This window comes from Scyliorhinus torazame, chromosome 5 (assembly GCF_047496885.1).
Source record: "Scyliorhinus torazame isolate Kashiwa2021f chromosome 5, sScyTor2.1, whole genome shotgun sequence".
NCBI classification, from domain to species: Eukaryota; Metazoa; Chordata; class Chondrichthyes; order Carcharhiniformes; family Scyliorhinidae; genus Scyliorhinus; species Scyliorhinus torazame.
The window spans coordinates 270,811,469-270,832,108 of NC_092711.1; the positions used below are offsets into that span (position 1 = coordinate 270,811,469).

Consider the following 20,640-nt stretch of genomic DNA (forward strand, 5'->3'; position numbering starts at 1 on the left):
AAATGTCCAACATCTAAAATCTTTCATCACAGAGCCAAAATAGAAATGAATTTTCCATTAATTCCTTGATGCAAATTTATCTAGAAAAGTAAAAGTACTTTTCAGGGCTCATCTAAAATATCACAAAAAAGCCTCCAGGTCCCATGCTCATTAACCAAGTTAAACAACTTGCTTACTATTCTCAAAGATCAATCAAGATTTAAATTTACTTTCTCGAGTGAAATTAACTTAGTTGCCTGAGATTTCCTTCCTTGTCCTCCAAAGGAATAATCACAGTAATTCAGTAATAAAAATTAATCATGTAGCAAGCACAACACTGGGGCAGTACGATGGCACAGTGGTTAGCACTGTTGCCTCACAGCACTTGGGACCGCATTTGTTTCTAGCCTTGGGTGACTGTGGATTTCTTCTGGGTGCTACAGTTTCCTCCCATAGTCCAAAGATGTGCAGGTTAGGTGGATTGACCATGGTCAATGTGCAAGAGTTTCAGGGATAGCACGGGCAAGTGGCCCTGGTACAGTGCTCTCTCGGAGGGCTGGTACAGACTGGATGGGCTGAATGGCCTCCTTCTGCACTGTAGAAATTCTATGAACACTACCAAAGTAATGTATTTACGGTGAATTGCTTTGGGACATCAAAATAAGGCAATATTTAAACACAAAACAAAGATACAAATCTCTATTTCTTTGAGATGGAGGTAACCAAAACTGTAGTGTGGAGGTAGATGCCATTACATTAAAATAGAAATACAGGAATGATCAGCAGCAGAAAGATTTTAAGACAGTGCCACCCAGTTCCTCTCACTTTTATTGTATCGCAAACTCATCCTAAAATTAGAGTACAATGGGGAGGGAGGGTGACAAACTAATGAAAAGAAAAATACAAGAAAAAGATTTTTTTTAAATTACAGAGCCAAGCAACTGACTGGTGCCAGTGACTACAGACAGCCACAAAAGCAAAATATCTGGAAACAATAGGTTCAAGCAAAGTCAGAGCCCATTCTACTGGTCCTTGCAGTACCATCTGTTATAGCCAGACAAGGGATACTCTCACAGACTGGAACACAATTACACATTGAGTGAAAAATGTCAGCAGCAATGAATGGAGAAACACAGCTAGCATTTTAATTAAGAATGTCAACCCCCTCCTTCCATTACTCGTGCACACATACACCTAACACATGACAAAGCTGCAGTGGGATAGAACATGGTATTTTCTGCTTATGCCAGAGTCTAAACCTAGCCTAGACTTCACGGAAGCCCATTGTATACTCTTTGCTTGTGCAAAAGTCCCAACTGCAGATAGCTTTTACATTCTCAATCTAATTATTGATAGACAAAAGTCAACGGCATGACTCTCGCATCCATGTAGCATTGAAATGGAGATTGTCAAACTAAGGGATGATGACTTTGAATAGTTTCATAAAACATTTCAGTCTAGCAGTACAATTTTGTTGGTGGTGTGCTGGGAATGAACGTATATTCTAGAGGGGAAAACATTAAGCCTTGATGATGCTCTGAATACGAGGAACAACATGACCACCTTAGTCAGGGTGATTAAAGCTCAGCAAAAACGCAGTAAAAGTAATCTCGCCCCACAACTTAAAATAAGGATCTTCAATTTTTCCCTATTCAGATGATTCTCAAAACCACTGATGAGCTGTTCAAATAATTTAATTATAAAAACTATATTCTAGTGATATAGAATATCACTATATATTCTAGTGATACATGGTTAACTTGTCCATTGACAACTTTATTGGAATAATGCTTTGCTTGTGAAAAATGCTAAATGTCAACGAGTACCTGCCAAAATTCAATCTTCAGAAGAGGGTCGAGGGAAAGAGAAAATAAGCAAGTTGAAATATAAAGAAAAAGGCCAAAGAAAGCCCACTCCTAGTTTATTCAATGATGAGGGAGGGAGGACTAAATAAGGTAGCTTGAAAGGTTCAGAAAGAACAAGACTGACCTTTATTTGTCACAATTAGACCAAAATAAATCCAATATTAATAGTTCCAAAAACATCAATAAAATACACAAAATACCGAAATTGGAAAGACACTTGGGTCATTCATTGTGAACCAGTGATCAAATGCATTACATTCCAGAATGCAATCCTCAGAATACCCGTAAATATTTCAAGCCAAGTCAAATTCAGCTCACCCCAGGCATCATAAAACAGTTGCCCTGTTAAGAGTCAGACAACATAGGCCCTTAGCAACATTTCCAGAAAACAGGATGGGAGAACTCATCTCCTGATTATTGAAGACATCTCCTTTACAACAGAAGCATAATTTTGGTTTTACAGAACACCAATGAGGAAAAAGGCAAATGTATTTAAATTGTAATGTATCAGAATAAATGAGTGATACCAAGTGTCTAATTTTTAAAAAATTGTAAGATTGCAAGTCTTATTTGTACATGCTATGTAATGGGAAATCTAACTATGCCAGTTGGACACCCCATTACATAGCATGTACAAATAAGACTTGCAATCTTACAATTTTTAAAAATTAGACACTTGGGAGAACATACTGCTCACGAAGCCCCCTTAGAGCTGCACAGCCAACCGACTGGACACAACAAAACAGAAATCTCATCACTCCAGCTTCATGTTTCCAGTGCCAAAATATGCACTTCAATTCACCGTTATTCCAAATCTATTTGTTTGCTAATTCTGTAGTCAGAAGCTGCGAATTCTAGGTATAAACAGGGTGTGCTTTTAATATATTGCTTATTATACAATATAGGCAATGATTAAGGAAGGATTTTAAATCTGCCATCAACTTAAGTTTCAACACTTTTTTAAACTTTACCTTGTAAAATAATTTTTAGCTGCTAGAAAACATTCTGACAGCCCTTGCTACACGGAGTAATTCTTCCAGGTAGTGCTCAGCATGGAGAACTAATTTGACAGAAGTCTTTGCCCACAATTAAGACTTGATAGAGTTCAGAGTCAATCAGTCAATGCTGAGAACTTGCAGACCTGACTGTGTATCATTATACCACCAACTACAGTGGATTACCCTGTTGATACGACAGGACAGGCAAGGGATGGTGGCAGGGGTGACTGAAGGATATGACTCTGAAAATAAGACTGTCAGGCTGTTGGGACTGCTCTCCCAATTTTGGCACAAATCCCAGATAATAATGAAGACCTCTTTATAGGATGAAATGGGCTGGGTGTGCCTTTGTAGCGTCTGAATTCAATGCCTAGGTTCATGCAAGGTGATGTGCTGCGCTTTAGTTTTTATCATACAAAACCATTACAACAATAAAGTATCAATTAGAGTAGCTTGCTGGACAATTTCAAAGAGGCAAAATCAGAAGGAGGAGACCATGTGTCTGTGCTGGCTGAAAGAGTCATTCTCACTTTCCAGCCCTTGGTCTATTGCTTGTAGGTTACGGCACTTCCAAGTGCACATCCCACATGGTAATCAGAACTAGTATTTCTATCCCAACCAGCCTTTTCATTAGTGAATTCCAGATTCTCATCATCTAGGTGAAAGAAATTTAAATTCCACATTGCTGTGGATCTGCAGTCACATGTAGACCAGACCATAGAATTTACAGTGCAGGAGGCCATTCGGTCCAGAGTCTGCACCAGCAAAGAGCACCCTACTTAAACCCACACCTCCACCCCATCCCCATAACCCAATAACACCACCTAACCTTTTTGGACACTAAAGCATGGTCAATCTACCTGACCTGCACATCTTTGGACTGTGGGAGGAAACCGGAGCACCAGGAGGAAACCTACACAGACACGGGGATGTGCAGACTCCGCACAGACAGTGACCCAAGCCGGGAATCGAACCTGGGACCCTGGAGCTGTGAAGCAACAGTGCTACCACTGTGCCGCCCCTACCAGATTAGATAAGGACAGCAAATTTCCTTCTCTTTTGAAAAAGGCGGCAATTCTTGAACCGAATAGATTTTTACGGCAATTGGTGGTTACGTGATCATTATTTATTTAGCATTGGACTGACTGGGCATGTTTAGTGTTGAGTGTGCCAAGATTTCTAAGACTCTTCCAGCAGCATCCTTAGTATTTTCAACACCACTCTGCCAGTATACATGTCACCTATTTTGCTTTTGTTATGGGCCAGGGTTTAGAGAACCCCAAAGTGTTTCATGGAGTTCACCTGACCCACAACTTTTAATAGATTGTGGTATGGAGAGCACACGGCCCACTCTACAGTTGTAGAACAGTAGAAATGGAAGTTAACATTTTTTTTTTAAACATAGTGAACATCTTAGCAACCATTAATTTAAATACAACCCCCAAAGAATACAACACCAAGTAATCCGTAAGCTGTCTTTTAACATCCAGAAGACTTAAGAAACACCTTTTAACAGAAGCACATTAGGTTACATTTACTACTGAGAACATTTATAATTCTGAATTCACCAAATGATCAAGAGATAGTCTTTTCATGGCAGAGAGTTCAACAGTACACCTGCTCTGTCTGGCTTCAGCTCCAACACTGAAACGAAACTAAAACACACCCTGCAGCAAACAGCCTAAAACAAAAGTAAAAAGCTGACAGGCAGCCCAGCTCCACCTACACTCTAAACACCCATTTCTCAAAGGTACTCACTACAGATATTTATATACACACCCATTTATAAACACCCATTTCTTAAAGGTACTCTCACATGACACCTCCCTCCAACACTTTACCCCTAATCTGCATTAAATCAGTTTGTAACTGTTGTTCATGGAATTGCAGATCAAGCAGAAAGGCATTTGCTGCCAATCTAGCAATGGGTTTGAATAAAGCTTTGCACACTTCCAAGACCAGAGAGTTTCTTTTTCTTTACTCAGTTGATAAGCGGCCCAAGTGAACTGTTGCAATTTTAAATTAGCACCTTGGGAACTAATTAAATCGGCACAAGATGAATTCTACCATGGCTGTAGGATGATGTTCAACAATAACAATTCTACAGCATCACCCAATGCAGTGGAAAAGAACCACCTGTGATTATTTACAATGATATCTTGGGTCAAAATGATACCTTAGATTATGGGTTAAAAACCAAAGAGACATCATTTAGCCCATCTACATTACTATGTAGGCCACTCCCAAGATTAATTTCCTGCCCCCTCCAGTCTTGCTTTCAATCCATATTTTTAAAATTCACTGCTGAAGCAGGAATTTATGCATTTTGTTTTTAGCTGGCCAATCGAGCTGGGTCGACATTAATTATGCTTGGCAACAAAGCAACATCTTTATGCTTCAATTACAAGTCTTAGATAATAATCTGTTGGCTCCAAATAAACACAATCCCAATATGAATTTATCAGCTTGGATCATATTTCATTGTTCTCTCCACTCCTACCCAGGTCAAGATACAGCTCACTGAGCTGCACTGATCCAAAAAAAAAAAAAAAATAGCGAGCATCTTTTTTCTCCTTTCATTTTTCATTAATTCTGGTGTTGCTGCTTTTCCAATTAGTTATCGGAATGAGACCCACAGTGGGCTGGCAGTGGAAGGGGTGCAGGGAAAGAGTTTCAGGATTTTAACCCAGTTGTAGTGATGGGATAATGAGGATTATGGGGTAACAAGGATGTTCCAAGTGAGATGTGTATCCCTGGGAAAGAAAATTGCAGGTGCTGGTATTCCCATGTGACTGCTGGTACTGTTCCTCTAGGTGATAGAAGTCACAAGTTTGGAAGGTGTGTTTGGGAACCATGGCAAGTTGCAACAGTGATACACATTGCTGCTATTCCGCACTGGTGTGGAGGGGCTGCTTAATTCTGGATGGTGTTGAGCTTCTTGTAATTGCTAGGAGCTGCACTCAACCAGGCAAATGGATATATCCCATTGTTCTCCTTAACCTGTTATTTATAGGTAGTGGACAGGCTTTGGTGAAGCAGTTGGGGAGTTACAAGCTACAAAATTCCTAGCCCCCTATCTGCTTTTGTAGCTATTGCATTTATATGGCTGGACCAGTTCAGTTACTGGTCAACGAAACCCATAGGATGTTGACAGTGGATTTCAACAATTGTAATGTCATTGAATGTCAAAGGGGAGTGCAAGTGGGTTAGATTCTCCTTTGTTGGAGATGGTCTTTGCCTGGCCTGAATGTTAATTGCTATTTTTCAGCCCAAGTTTGAATATTCTCCGGGTTTGCTGCCACGGATGCAGACCTGAAGAGTCACAAATGATGCCGAACACAAATAGTCAGCGAACATCCCCACCTCTGGCCCAATGAAGAAACTGAAAATGTTTGGGCCTATCCTAGGACACCACCTCAAGGAGCTCCTGAAGTGATGCCCCGGGGAGAGATAACAGACCAACAACAACCATCCTCCTTAGTGCCAGGTAGGACTCCAGCCAGTGGAGTTTTTACACCCAGATTTCCATTGACTTATTGCTAGGGCTCCTTGATGTCACACCCAAACCAATTTTGTTTCTCTTTATTCTTTCAGTGGGAGGGGTCAGTGGCAAGGCCAGTATTGATTGTCCATCCCTAATTACCCTTGAACCAAGTGGCTTGCAAGGCCATTTTGAGGGCAGTTAAGGATCTAGAATCATATGTAGATCAAACCAGGTAAAAATGGCAGCTTTCCTCCCCTAAAGTGTTTGTACAAAAATCGATGATAACTGAATAGCTTCCTATTCCAGCATTATGAATTGAATTTAAATTCCATCAGCTGCCATGGTGGGATTTGAACCCCTGGTGGGATTCGAAACCCCTGTTGCCAGAGAATTAGCCTGTGTCTCTGTATAACCAGAGTATCACCATCTCCCCAAAGGCTGCCTTAAAAGGAAGTCACCCTCACCTCTTGAATTTAGCTCTTCAGTATATGCTTGGGCCAAGGACATAAATTAGGTCTGAAGTTAAGTAGCCCTGTGGTACTGAGCAAGTGCCGCCTGAAAAGACACCTTCCATTACTACTGATGATCGAAGGTGCTAATTGGCAGGAATAGATTTGTCCTGCTTTGTGGACAAGACATACATGGGCAATTGGGTAGATGCCAATGTTGTAGCTATACTGCACAAGCTACAATTCTGTTGGGGGCACAGCTAGATCTGGAACACTCAGTTTGACAGCTAGGACCTTGGCTAAATCCAATGCCTTTCGAAGTTTCCTGATATCACATGCAGTGAAGCCAATTGGTTGAAGAATGTCATCTGATGTTGGAACTTTCAAAAAGGTCAAGATAGATCATTGACTCAACATCTCTGACTGATAACTACAAATGCCTCATCCTTTGCGCTAATGTGCTGGACTCGCTTCCCCATTATTGTGAATAAGGATTTAGTTTGTGGAGTCTTTTCCACCAGTTAACTTTTTCAATTGTACCCCACCATTCATGACTGGATGTGACAGGACTGCAGAGCTTCGACCTGATCCATTGGTTGTGGGATTGCTCAGCTTGTCTATCGAAATGCTGTTGCCATTGTTTCGGAAGTATGTGATCGTGCGGTGTGGCTTCATCAGGTTGGCACCTATTTTTAGACATACCTGCCATACCTCCTGGCACACTTTCCTCAGTTGATCTTCAGACTTGATGGTAATGGCAGAGTGAGGGATTTACTAGTCCATAAGATTACAGATCGAGGTGCAGTACTGCTGATGACCCACAATGCCTCTTGAACACTCAGCTGAAGTGCCAGATCTATTCTGTATTCATCCCATTTAGCACAGTAACTGTGTTACACAATACAATGCAGCATGTCCTCAATGTGAAGACAGGACTTCCAATGCCAGTCACTCGTACCAACAATATCATGGACAGATGCATCTGAAACAGGTAGATTGGTAAGCACAAGGTCAAGTAGGTTTTTTCCTCTTGACTTTCTCATTCCCTGCCATAGGGTCAAGCTGGCAGATGTGTTCTCCAGAACTTGGCTACCTCGGTCAGTGGTAATATGACCAAGTCCACTCTTGCTGATGGGCATTATAGTCCTTGATGGCTCAATGCTTTTTCCAAGTGGTGTTCAGCCTGTAAGAGTGCTTTTTCCAAGTGGTAACTTGGAGGACTACGATCTCATCAGTTGAGTTAAGGTGGTAAGTGGTAATCAGTAAGAGATTTCCTAGACCATGTTTGACCTAATGCAATTACTCTTCATGGGGTCGGAATCAATGTTCAGGACTCGCACTAGCAACCCCCCCCCCTTTAGACATTTTGCTGCTAATGTATAAAGAGTCAAAGGTTCTGCTCGTTTTCTCAAACACCTTTATTTCACTTTAACAGACTCTGCATAAAACTCTATCATCACATCACCTCACACAAAGGCCACCTGAAGCCCCTTTACATATCAGTGTCAATTATTAGATACTTAACATAAATGAGACAACTAATTGGGATGTCTCTTAACCCATAACTTAACACCCCCAACTGTAAACCACTGGTGCCCCACTTGTGGTATACAGTCAGTGGGTTCGCTGGGACATACCCAGGGATGGCGATGATCTGAGAGATTGGCTGTTAGGTATGATTCAATGAGATGCAAGGAGTGTTACTATAACATACTGCTTGACTAGTATGTACGAGCACTCTCCCAATTTTGGCACAAGCCCCCAGATGCTAACGAGGGAAGTTTAAGCAGGGTATGCCTTTTATCATTTCCGGTGCCCAAGATGATATCAGGTGGTCCATCCAATTTATTCTTATTCTGTTATTATTCAAGGTTTGACACAACTAAGTGGCCTGCTTGGCTATTTTAGAGGGCAGTTAAGAGTCAACCACACGCTCAACTACAAGAGATAAACAGACTCCAGTTTATTGTTGAAGCCAAGTGGAGGAGCAGACACCATCTTAACAGAGATCTTACTATTTCAGGTGGGCACCTACTAATTTTGTAAAAAAAAAAATAATGCATACACTCAGCAACTCCTTCCTGATTTTGAAATATTTGCCTGCAAAGTGCAGCAATTTTTCTTTTAAATGCTCCCCACACAGCTATATTTTGGCAGTGCAATGAGTACGGAACAAAATGAAGCTCCAACTCTCCTCTTCATACTCTAGTGCGTGTGCAGATCTGAGAAGTATTTTAAAAACAAAACCTACCAACAATTAATTACACAGAAGCCAACATTCGAGAAAGCTTTTTTAAAAAAATGTTGCTTGTTTTAACTTGGCATTCTCTTGAAGTTATAAAGTTGAGCAAACTGAAAACTGATTGGAAAGAATCTTTGTTTTTACGCTCAGTGGGGGGTAGCATTCAAAGCTAAAGGCCATAAATTGTTTCGCCTCTGTTTACACAACATCAATGTGTGATCCCTCTGTTGCCATAGCATCACTATTGGTGACTGGTCAGCTTGGGATTTTTTAAATCTTTTCAGAAACTGAATTCCTTGCTCATAAAAGTCCCATATGTCTGCCCACAACCAATAGATATCTCTATGCCAACAGGTTAAGTGAAATTAATAAACAGCTGACAGCACTGGATATAAAAGCTATGGGTCCTAATCAAAATCCCAGAAGTAGTACTAAAGACTTGTGCGCAGGACTAGCCATGGTGTTCCAATGAAGTTATACAGGCATCTACCACACTTCAGGAAGCAAAGTCCTGTACACATCCCTGTCCGCATCAACGGGGCCGAGGTGGAGATGGTTAGCAGTTTCAAATTCCTAGGGGTGCACATCTCCAAAAATCTGTCCTGGTCCACCCACGTCGACGCTACCACCAAGAAAGCACAACAGCGCCTATACTTCCTCAGGAAACTAAGGAAATTCGGCATGTCCACATTAACTTTTACCAACTTCTACAGATGCACTATAGAAAGCAATCCTATCTGGCTGCATCACAGCCTTGTTTGGCAACTGCTCGGCCCAAGACCGCAAGAAACTTCAGAGAGTCGTGAACACAGCCCAGTCCATCACACAAACCTGCCTCCCATCCATTGACTCCATCTACACCTCCCGCTGCCTGGGGAAAGCGGGCAGCATAATCAAAGACCCCTCCCATTCGGCTTACTCACTCTTCCAACTTCTTCCATCTGGCAGGAGACACAGAAGTCTGAGAACACGCACGAACAGACTCAAAAACAGCTTCTTCCCCACTGTCTCACCAGACTCCTAAATGACCCTCTTATGGGCTGACCTCCTAACACTACGCCCCGTCTGCTTCATCCGATGCCAGTGCTATGTAGTTACATTGGATATGTTGTGTTGCCCTATTATGCATTTTCTTTTATTTCCTTTTCATGTATTTAATGTCTGTTGAGCTGCTCGCAGAAAAATACTTTTCACTGTACCTCGGTACACGTGACAATAAACAAATCCAATCCAATCCAAATACGAAAAATTGTCCAGGTACGACCTGTCCACAAAAGGCAGCATAGATTCAATCTGGCCAATTGGCACCCCATCAGACTGCTCTCAATCAAGTGGTGGTAGGTTTCAATAACAGTGCTATCAAGTGGCACTTGCTCAGCAATAACCTACTCTCAAATGTTCAGTTTGGGTAAAAAAGGACCACTTAACTCCATTACAGCCATGGTCCAAGCATGAAAGAGCTGAACTCGAGAGATGTGTGAACTAATTTGTAAAAAAATCAGCAACTATGGAGAATGTTTTATTTTTGCATGCATGCAGATAGATAGAACAATGCCATCCTCTTTCCTTTATTGTGCTACAAGACAATGCAAAACGTCCAAAGATTCTAATAATTCAGTTGGTAATTCTGAAATAATTAATTACAATTACATAATTAATTCAGAAACTTGGATAGGTGTATGAAATGCTGTAACCCAACAGGGCTATGGACCAAGAGGTGGGAAATTATAGCTGCATAGACAATTTGTCAAGCGGCCTCCTTCTCCAACTAGATTATGTAGATGGAGGAAACGAGATTGCCAAATGTAAATTTTCCACGTTTCACCAACCCACTGGCACCAACACTGAAAACCAGAATGATGTTGTGTACAATCTGCACCTTCCCCAAGTTAGTAAAACAGCAGAAGAGTTTCTACAATTGCCCGGTGCCAAAACCTGGGAAGAGGGACAAAAAAAAAGTAATGGTTCTGGCTCATGATCACTATCCATAGAGTACTGCGTAGATATCAGAGTCGAGTTGCTTATCAACAAATCTGGGTGATGTGGAATTGCAATTAAGCACACACACCAGTGCCCTTAGGAACAGAGTGAAAATTGGGCAATCATTTCACGTTCGTACTATATGAAACTTGGCATAGAAAGCACGTGCACATCACCCAAGGATAATTTCCAAAGGTGAATTGAGGAGCCATGACTGCTACTTAAATTCTTAGTGAGCAACAGAGTCGTCATTCTACTTCCTACTGGAGTCTTTTCTCCATAATACAGCAGAAGTAAAACAATTGACATGGAGGACATTATATGGCTGAAGTCATTTTCTGAGATATGCAAACAACCAATATAGTAAACATTCACGAGCCAATAATGAACATCTCAGGCCGAGTAATAATCAAAGCTGAATAATACAATTGTTAACTTCAATGATCTGAAGCTTCTCCCACTACATGCTCACTTATTGCTTGAAGTAGACAACTCAACAATGACGGTCCTTTTCAATATCTCGCTCCCATCTACATAATCTAATTAGAGAAATAGCACAGTGTGTGCACCTAAGCCAATATACCCAAGTCCTCCAAGAATGAACTTGGTGATCTAATGACCAAATCCAGTTACAGGGAGACCAGTGATTTTAAATAGGATTGTTTCAGAGATAATAATGTTGGACCATCTCCTTCCTTAGGTAAGAGGATGGACACAGTACTTGGCCACCAGGGGTGTTCAAGGAGTGCAGATATTTTGGGAGGATTGTGGGACTAGTGAATATTGCAAGGATAGGAAGAGGCAAAGCAATGAAGCTATTTGAATACAAGGCCGTGAATTCCAAAATTGCAGCATTGCTTAATTAACAGTCAGTGAGGGCAGGGTGATGGATGAACAAGGTGATGAGAGTTCTCCAATTACCTTAAGTTCATGGGGCTAGAACCCCAGAGGGCAACCAGGAATCTGTTGGACTAGTCATGCCTAGAAATAACAAAGGCACAGATGAGGGCTTCAGGGCAGATGGGCTATGGCAGTGGCAGAGTCGCCGACATTGTGGAAGTGGAATAGGTAATTCTAATGACTGCATGGATGACTGGTTGGAAGTTCATCATGAGATCAAGCATAACACAGAGGTTGCAAATGCTCCAGTTCTGCCTCAGGCAATGACTAAGGAAATTAATGGAATTGATAGCGAAGGAACAGAATTTGTAGTGGGGACTGAAGATTATGGCTTCAGTCTTACCAATATATAATGCTTTCCAGTACTGGACAAGCAATCTGGAGAGGGCAGTGGTGAGATAGAGCTGGGTTCACCTCGTCTTCTGACTACAAATGCAACATGTTGATCCATATGCCAACCGGAATCCATTAACACTATATGCCTTTCCATCCCTACCTCATTAGGTTTTTCGCCTGTTGGCATTAACTGATCCACACATTAGCAATCCAGCCAACTGATCCAACTGCATGACCACACCTCAATCAAAACCAATGCTGTTGGCATTAACCGATCCACACCTTAACTACCTAGCTAACTGATTACAACGCCCCCACCCCACCCCCCCACCTCTTTCATTGGATCACCCCTTACTCCATAGACTCTTCCCCCCCCCCCCCCCCCCCCCCGCAAGAGCATCCAACTTCCCATATTCGTTCATTTTTACAGACTTCCTCTGCACAGGAAATTTCTTCCACCCTTTCAAACCTACTAATACAGCCCCCTCAACCGTTTTAAGAAACACCATCCTGTATCCTCCATCTAAACAGTGGTTAGCACAGTTGCTTCACAGCACCAGGGACTCCGGTTAGATTCCCAGCTTGGGTCACTGTCTGTGCAGAGTCTGCACGTTCTCCCCATGCCTGTGTGGGTTTCCTCCAGGGCTCCAGTTTGCTCCCACAGTCCAAAGATGTGCAGGTTAGGTGGATTGGTCACAGCAAATTGCCCCGCAGTGTCCAAAGGTTCAGCTGGGTTGTGGGGATGGGGGCTTAGGCAGGGTGCTCTTTCAGGGGCTGGTGTAGACTCGATGGGCCGAATAGCCTCCTTCTGCATTGTAAAATTCTATGATCGCAATGTCCCTACCCTCATCATTCAGTTCTACATTATCGCCATCTTTCTTAAACCCAACAGCTGGCCCTATAGTACCAGGCTGCTTGTTCAGGTCCAGTTTCAGATGAACAGCACTACGGCCAAAGCTCCGGTTTTCAGCTCCGGTCACAAACTTCACGTCCTTGTCACTAAATCCACCTTCCTCTCCAGCCACAGTCGCAGGCTGAACCAAAGCGCTCCCAATTCAATCATGCACATTATTCCCTCCCAACAGCTGCTGAGCAACTCCAACAGTGTTAGTTACCGCCTGCGGGGCAAAGTTTGGGGCTGTTATTAGTCCAGCAACTCAGAACGGGGAGCAGAAACGCCTACCTTATCGATGGATGCCGAAGTCATCTTGGGAGACGTTTGCAAACTAAACGCAGCACTCAGTACAGACAGGAGGAGAAGACAAGGGGTCTATCTGCGGTATTAAAGGCCAGAGGAGGGTTCTGGGGTGGGTGGAGACAAGCCTGCGCCTTTAATGGGACCTGCGAGGATCCCCGCGATGTTAGAAGCCGCTGGCCGCAGTGCCTCACTGAGAGGCGGCTTTATGGGCAGCTGCTCTGCATTGACATTGGAAACTACCCCGCCACCGAAAAAGTCTCGGGGTGGATTCTGATTTTAAAGAGTCCGGCGTTTTCTGGGTGAATTCCGGATTACACCTGATCGTGGGATTTATAATGAAAGCGCGGGGCTGCTCCTCCAGCCGATCTTCTCACTGCCCAGAATAGGACAAGCCCCGGCCGGCTAACTGCCTCTCACCAGCTCATCCCCACACCAAACCCCGTCACCGGCTGATCCCTCAATCCCGCTTCATTTTAATTTAAATCCACCCCGTCTAAACAGCGACATACTGCCCAAGGCCACAATTTCCTCTCCTCTCCTGTTTATAACCGGCACCCGGCAACATGGCGGCCGGCCGACAGGCCCGGGAACCCCTGCGCCATTTCCTGCCTCCCCTCCACCTGCGGCATTCTGGGAGTTGTAGTCTTTCTCTTCTTACTCCTGAATAGCATCAGATGAGGAACTGTTCAACGATATTAAAATGTTCATTATCTTCATTGTAATGAAGATAATGAACATGACAATGGGCAGCACGGTGGTGCAGTGGGTTAGCCCTGCAGCCTCACAGCACCGAGGTCCCAGGTTCGATCCTGCCTCTGGGTCACTGTCCGTGTGGAGTTTGCACATTCTCCCCATGTTTACGTGGGTTTCGCCCCCACAACCCAAAGATGTGCAGGATAGGTGCTAAATTGTCCATGCTAAATTGTCCCTTAATTGGAAAAAATGAATTGGGTACACTAAATTTTTTTTAAAAGGAAGGTGGTGAGAATGTACTCATACATTTTAAGGTGCGTTGTCCCACTCCTGAGATGTTTCTGGTGTCTGTGTCAACCTAGCAAGCATCAGACCTGCTGTCTAATGAATGACTTGCTTGGCATCAATTTGGAATGCAGTTAGCTTTGAGGTGATATGCCTGATGGTGTGACATCAGAATCAACTTAATCTTCTTTAGTAAATTTGGTAATCTGATAAATAAACCAGGCATGTTGGCAGTATTCCAGGCTACAATTGACCAACCTGCCTGACTCATTGAGGGGCCTCAAGTTCTTTAGCAACTAGAACTCAACCCGTGACTCCACATAACTATGGAAGTAAAAATACTAATAGCTGAGCAAACAATTTGCCTGTGATTTGCAGAACAAAGGAAATAAACCAGCCTTTCAGCACATTGAACCTCTTCCATTATTCAATTAGATCATGGCTGATCTGTACCTCAACCCCATACCTTTGAGACCATTACCCAACAAACATTTAATCAATTATGTTGGTAGGGTGTGTGTTATAATTGATTAAACTTGAACAGTATCACTTGGATATTTGGGAATAAATAAACTTTGGATCTTTCCACATTATGCCTTGGTTATTTGGAACATGTCCCTATGAGTAGAGAGGTTACCGGGTCAACCGCAATGGAGTTCCGTTTATTTTTGGGCCTAATTAACTATTATGGGCACTTCCTGCTGAGTCTGGACACGGGGCGCAGTGCAAGACTCGGCTTTCCATCAGTGAAGAGAGCATTGGTCTCCTCCAAAGTTGTTATGCATTTTGACGCCACCTGGCAACACCTCGCCTTATGGGATTGGTGAAGTGCTCTCAATCCATATGCGTGATGGCCTCGATTGACCCATCGCTTATGCCTCTAGAACACTGATGACAGTGGAGCATATTGAAAAAGGGGGCATGGCGGTCATCTTCTGGGTCACATGTTTTCACCAGTATGTGTATGGTCGTCACTTTTTTATTATAACGGACCACAAACTACTGCTGGGCCTGTTTTGGGAAGACAAAGTGGGGTCCCCGATTGCCTCGGCCTGCATACAAAGTTGAGCCCTTCTTTTTGCAGCCTATCAATAGTCTTTTAAGCACCATCCCGGAACTTTGATTGCGCACGCGGATGCCTTGAGTCGCCTCCCATTGCTGGAGCAAGCGGTCGACCATCCCAAGGCTGATGAAGTTGTGTTGATTATTAATTTCATGGACTCCCTGCCAGCAATGGCTATATGCATCCGCAACTTGATGCAGGATGACCCCATTCTATCCAAAGTCCGACATTTGGTTCTGACCGGTAAGATGGCAGAGTTGATTATGGAGGATCAGTTCTTCCTCTGGGGCACCAGAGTTGTTGTTCCTAAAAAAGGGTGGTTGCTGAGACCCCTGAGGTCTCCGACCTAGATGTCATTGCCCGGCCAACACCTGCAGGTTCTCCACCCCAGTGTTCCAGCTGAAAGCATCGTTCCCTGGCCCACAATAGTCCGGCTACTCCAGTTCTGCTGCAGGGGTGCAAAGTGCCTCGGCCAGAGGGCCTAATCCACCCGCAGCCCATGGGGCCAGAGTCAGATTCTTCTGTTCTTTCAGCTGATCTTTTCCTGGTCTCAAATCCATCTCTTTATCTGTTCCCCATTCCCCTTTAACCTGTTTTTAATCAGAAATATATCTATCTCTTTCTTTCAACCATTTAGTGACTCAGATTCCACCGCACTATGGGCAGCAAGTTACCCAAATTCATCACCCTCTGCAAGAAGTAGTTCCTCCTCCATAGAGTTTCTCACTCAATGCTGTGTCATTTGTCAGGCCCATCAAAAGCTCCCAGCTGCAGTGCTTCTACATCTATGGGAATGACCTGGCTGTCACACAGATTTCACTGGGCCGTTTGTGGGCTCTATGTTACTGGTGATAGTGGATGCAAATTCAAAATGGTTGGAGGTAGATTGAATATCATCTATCACTTCCTGTGCCACCGTCGACCGGTTATGTGCCTCTTTTGCATACACAGTTTGCCGGAGGCCCTAGTTACAGATAACGGGACCTCGTTCACTAATGAGGAGTTCGCTGCCTTCATGAAGTTGAACGGTATTCGACATATCCGATCACCCCACATCGAATGGATTGACGGAACGTGCTGTCCAGACTGTCAAATAGGACCTAAAAAAAGTCTCCAGGATTGATGGACACCAAGTTGGCTCGATTTCTTTTCTCATACCGTACTACCCTCCATGCAGTCACTGGAGTTGCCCTGGCCGGGTTATTGATGGATCGTCGTCTTCGCACTCGTTTGGGGTTATTGTTCCCCGACATCGGTGCTAAATGTGCGTCGCTCACAAGAAATGCAAGGGCGTTGCCCCACTGGGCGTCACCCACTACACCGTTTAACACCTGACCAGCAGATCTCAGTTTGAAATTTTGGTGAGAATCCCGGTGGCTTCCAGGGGTCATCGTTCGACAGACCGGTCCCATCTCATATCAGGTCCGTATGCGCGGCCATCTACTGAAGAGGCGCCTTGACCACATTTGTGCCGGTTCATCTGTTCCTCCACCATACTCTCGGTGGTCTATGCCTACAATCCAACTGACCATTGGGACATCTCTTCGTGATTGATCCACCTACTATTGCCAACTGCATTGGCTCCGCTGCCTGCCGTACTATGACCGTCTTTTTGTGCTCACGATGCCGAAGTGCCAGATATATGGTCCTCGGATTCCGATATGGATACGCAGACCCCTGAGGTCTCCAACCTAGATGTCATTGCCCGGCCAACACCTGCAGTTTCTCCACCCAGCCTTCCAGCTGAAAGCATCGTTCGCTGGCTCACAATACTCCAGTTACTCCAGTTCCGCCACAGGGGTGCAAAGTGCCTTGGCCAAAGGGCCTGAGCCACCCGCAGCCCATGGGGCCAGAATCGGATTCTTCTGTTCCTTCGGCATCATCGGTCCAACTGACCTCTTCGACTTCTCATCGTCTTTATCGTCCTCATCTTCCCCTGAGGGAGTCTTCGGACTTGGGCGGGGGGCGGTGGTGGTGTAATATCCCACACAAAGAACATGGGACAGGTTTGACGATAGTTCCCGTGTGGTTCAAGGAATATGCACTCCCCATTATTTATGGGGTGGTGGCTGTTGTAAGTAATGGTGGCCTGAGTACAACAGGCCTCCCGAGAGAAAGGTCCGGTGAAGCCTAACTGCGTCATGTGTGTGTATATACGTTTCTATTGTGAAAAAAACAGTACTTTATTTTTACTCAACTAACTCCATTGTCTTTACTAAAGAGAGACTGACAGAAAAACAGAAAATAATCAGCCTTGGAGTTAGAAAAGCCAACAATGACTTAGCTTTTGCAGACAACAGCGATATTCGTTTGGCTCACTCACCCACTACTAATACCACTGTGGATAAAGTATTATAAATGCAGAATAATTCTATTTACATATATTATTAATATTACCCAACTAGAGAACATTAATTTACTATGCACTATCTGGCATATATCAGAACTTCAATGTACCTATATTATATTGTCACTTCTTGAGGAGAAAATTACTTAAGATCTTGACTCACTGAACTCATTAAATTATTGTATATGGTTACAAATTATAATATTATCAAATTTCTCACCAGAATATAAACCATTTTTCCCCATTGCGGATGGAACAGTAATGAATTGAATTACATACTATTAAATCAAATGCATGACAGCTCACAAAGAAAGCACAAAAGGGTTGAATATATTTAAATTACATAAGTAATATGATTTGTACCGTAAAAGTGATTGAACAAAAATGATCCTGTGTACTTAAGTATTGTTCATTCATAATATTTTGGACAGAGACGCCATTTATCCAACACAACACAGATAAATAAATTATTCATTGTTATAAGCAATGCCCATTAATTTTGTATACATAATATATTAAATTGAACTTTCAATGACATATATGCTAATATGTTACAATTTATATTCTCATTTTATAAATTATGGAAGTTTTAAAAAACTTTTTTCTCTCACTTTATCCCCACCTCTTCTGAAAGTTTTGAGTGTTTTGGAGGTTTAGTTTCACCAGCAACTCTTGAGTAGACAAGAGTCACCATTCTTCATTTATGAGCTGAGACAGTGATTGCAATTTTGAACAGTAGGGGCACAGTATCATAGAATTTTACACTAAAAGGGAGGCCATTCAGTCTTTGGTGCCCTTACTGGCTATTTAAAAGTGTTGTCTGCTCACTTTAAACCTACCCTTTCACAACACTCTTTAAAAAAATATATTTAGAATACCCAATAATTTTTTTTCCAATTAAGGGGCAATTTAGCGTGGCCAATCACCCTAACCTGCTCATCGTTGGGTTGTGGGGGTGAAACCCACGCAGACACGGGGAGAATGTGCAAACTGCACATGGACAGTGACCCAGGGCCAGGATTCGAACGCGGATCCTCAGCATCGTAGTCCCAGCGCTAACCACTGCGCCGTGCTGCCCTCGTTAACAAAACTCTTTAAATTTTCTCTTCTTCAAATATTTATGTATTTAATTTTTAAAAGCTAGACTGGATCTGATCCCGTCACTAATTCCTGTTGGACATCCTAGATTTCCAATCACACCCCTTCACGATTGAGTGCTTTTGAAGTGCTGATCTGGAAATTGACAGCACTTAGCTCTCTTTGATGTGGTTAATGTTTGTAAACATTATGGTTTCAGCACTTAGACTTATTCATCCATGGAGAAGATGAATGAAGGCTAACAGGTAGTTTGTGGAAGTTGTCAATCATAACCCACTACATGAAATGAATGAATGGCTTGCAGCTAAGGGGTCTGAGAGGTTTAGCACAGGTCACAACTGTTCTCTTTCCAGAAATTGACACATGGTGCTTCCAGGTAAGTGTTACAGCTGTAATTTGTTTCACTGCCCCTGTCTCTACCTTCCAGACAGGGGTCTCTTTTCTTGGATGGGGGGAAATGTTGGGGGCGGGGGCCTTTAGTCAGGTGGTATGGTTAATTCTCCCAGCAAGGACTGTACTGGGAGAAATATGCTGCTTTGATCAGAACTCAGTAAATAGTTTAAGAAATGAATGTTGATTTTCGACTGGCTTCATCAATTTACTAAACTGAAGATGAAGACTAAAGGAAACTCTGGACTCGCTCGCATAACCACCTGGCCACTGGAAGTTGCTGTTGGGACGTAACCATTTAACATGCCGTTATTCAGAAAGTTGGAAGCCTTTGAAGCAGGCCTGAAAGATTGGAACCTGTGTGCAGAGTGCATGAGGTACTTTATCCAGATAAACGGGATTTTGGGGGCAAGCCCTCCTCCTGACTATTTCCGGGGCCCAGATGTTTCGGATCATAAAGCGTCTGACTTATCCAGTGGCACCCGACTTCAAACCTTTTTCATTTGAGGTATTTGGGTGCAGGTGGCCCAGGATAGGGCAGGGCTTCAGAAATTTAACTTCACTAGTTTGGTGGGGAGGGTGAAGGCTTATTTGCTGAGGTGGGACAATTTCCCCCTGTCATTGGCAGGCGGGGCACAAGCAGTTAAGATTAATGTCTTCCTGTGATTCCTGTTTTTATTTCAATGTCTGCCAGTCTTTTTGCCCACGGCATTTTTCAGGGGGTGGACAGGTGGATCTTCTCGCTTGTTTTGGCTGGGAAGATGGCCAAGATTAAAGTGATACTGCAGAGAGAAAGCGGGTAGAGGAATTCCCACTGCTGCCTGCCCGAAGGATACAGGACAGGGTGGTTTCGGGCATGTGGGTCGGGGAGGGTAAGATATCGGAGATATACCAGGAGCCACAGGAGGCGGAGGAAGCCTCGGTGGAGGAGCAGAAGGGCAAGTGGGAGGAGGAGCTGGGTGAGGAGTTGGATGAGGTCCTGTGGGCTGACGCCCTGGGCAGGGTCAATTCCTCCTCATCTTGCGCCAGGCTCACCCTGATCCAGTTTGAAGTGGTGCACAGGGCGCATATGACAGGGGCGAGGATGAGTACGTTTTTTGGGGTAGAGGACAGGTGTGTGAGGTGTTCGGGGAGCCCAGCAAACGACGCCCATATGTTTTGGACATGCCCGGCACTTACGGAATTTTGAAGGGCTTTGCAAAGACTATGTCCAAGGTCTTGGATACTCGGGTAAAACCGAGCTGGGGGAGAGCGATATTTTGGGTATCGGACGATCCGGGAGTGCAGGAGTCGAAAGAGGCCGGAGTTTTGGCCTTTGCCTCCTTGGTAGCCC

General features: G+C 43.6%; 1 protein-coding gene across 1 annotated transcript in view; it reads right to left on the bottom strand.

Moving 5' to 3' along the window:
* LOC140421121 (ubiquitin-like protein 3) overlaps positions 1-14,004 on the bottom strand; it is an 85,193-nt gene extending 71,189 nt beyond the window's left edge. Inside the window, exon 1 of the mRNA XM_072505531.1 lies at positions 13,417-14,004. Within this exon, the coding sequence (XP_072361632.1) occupies positions 13,417-13,440 (24 nt within the window). The 5' untranslated portion in view covers positions 13,441-14,004. The remainder of the gene's footprint in view (positions 1-13,416) is intronic.
* Between the last annotated feature and the right edge of the window lie 6,636 nt (positions 14,005-20,640).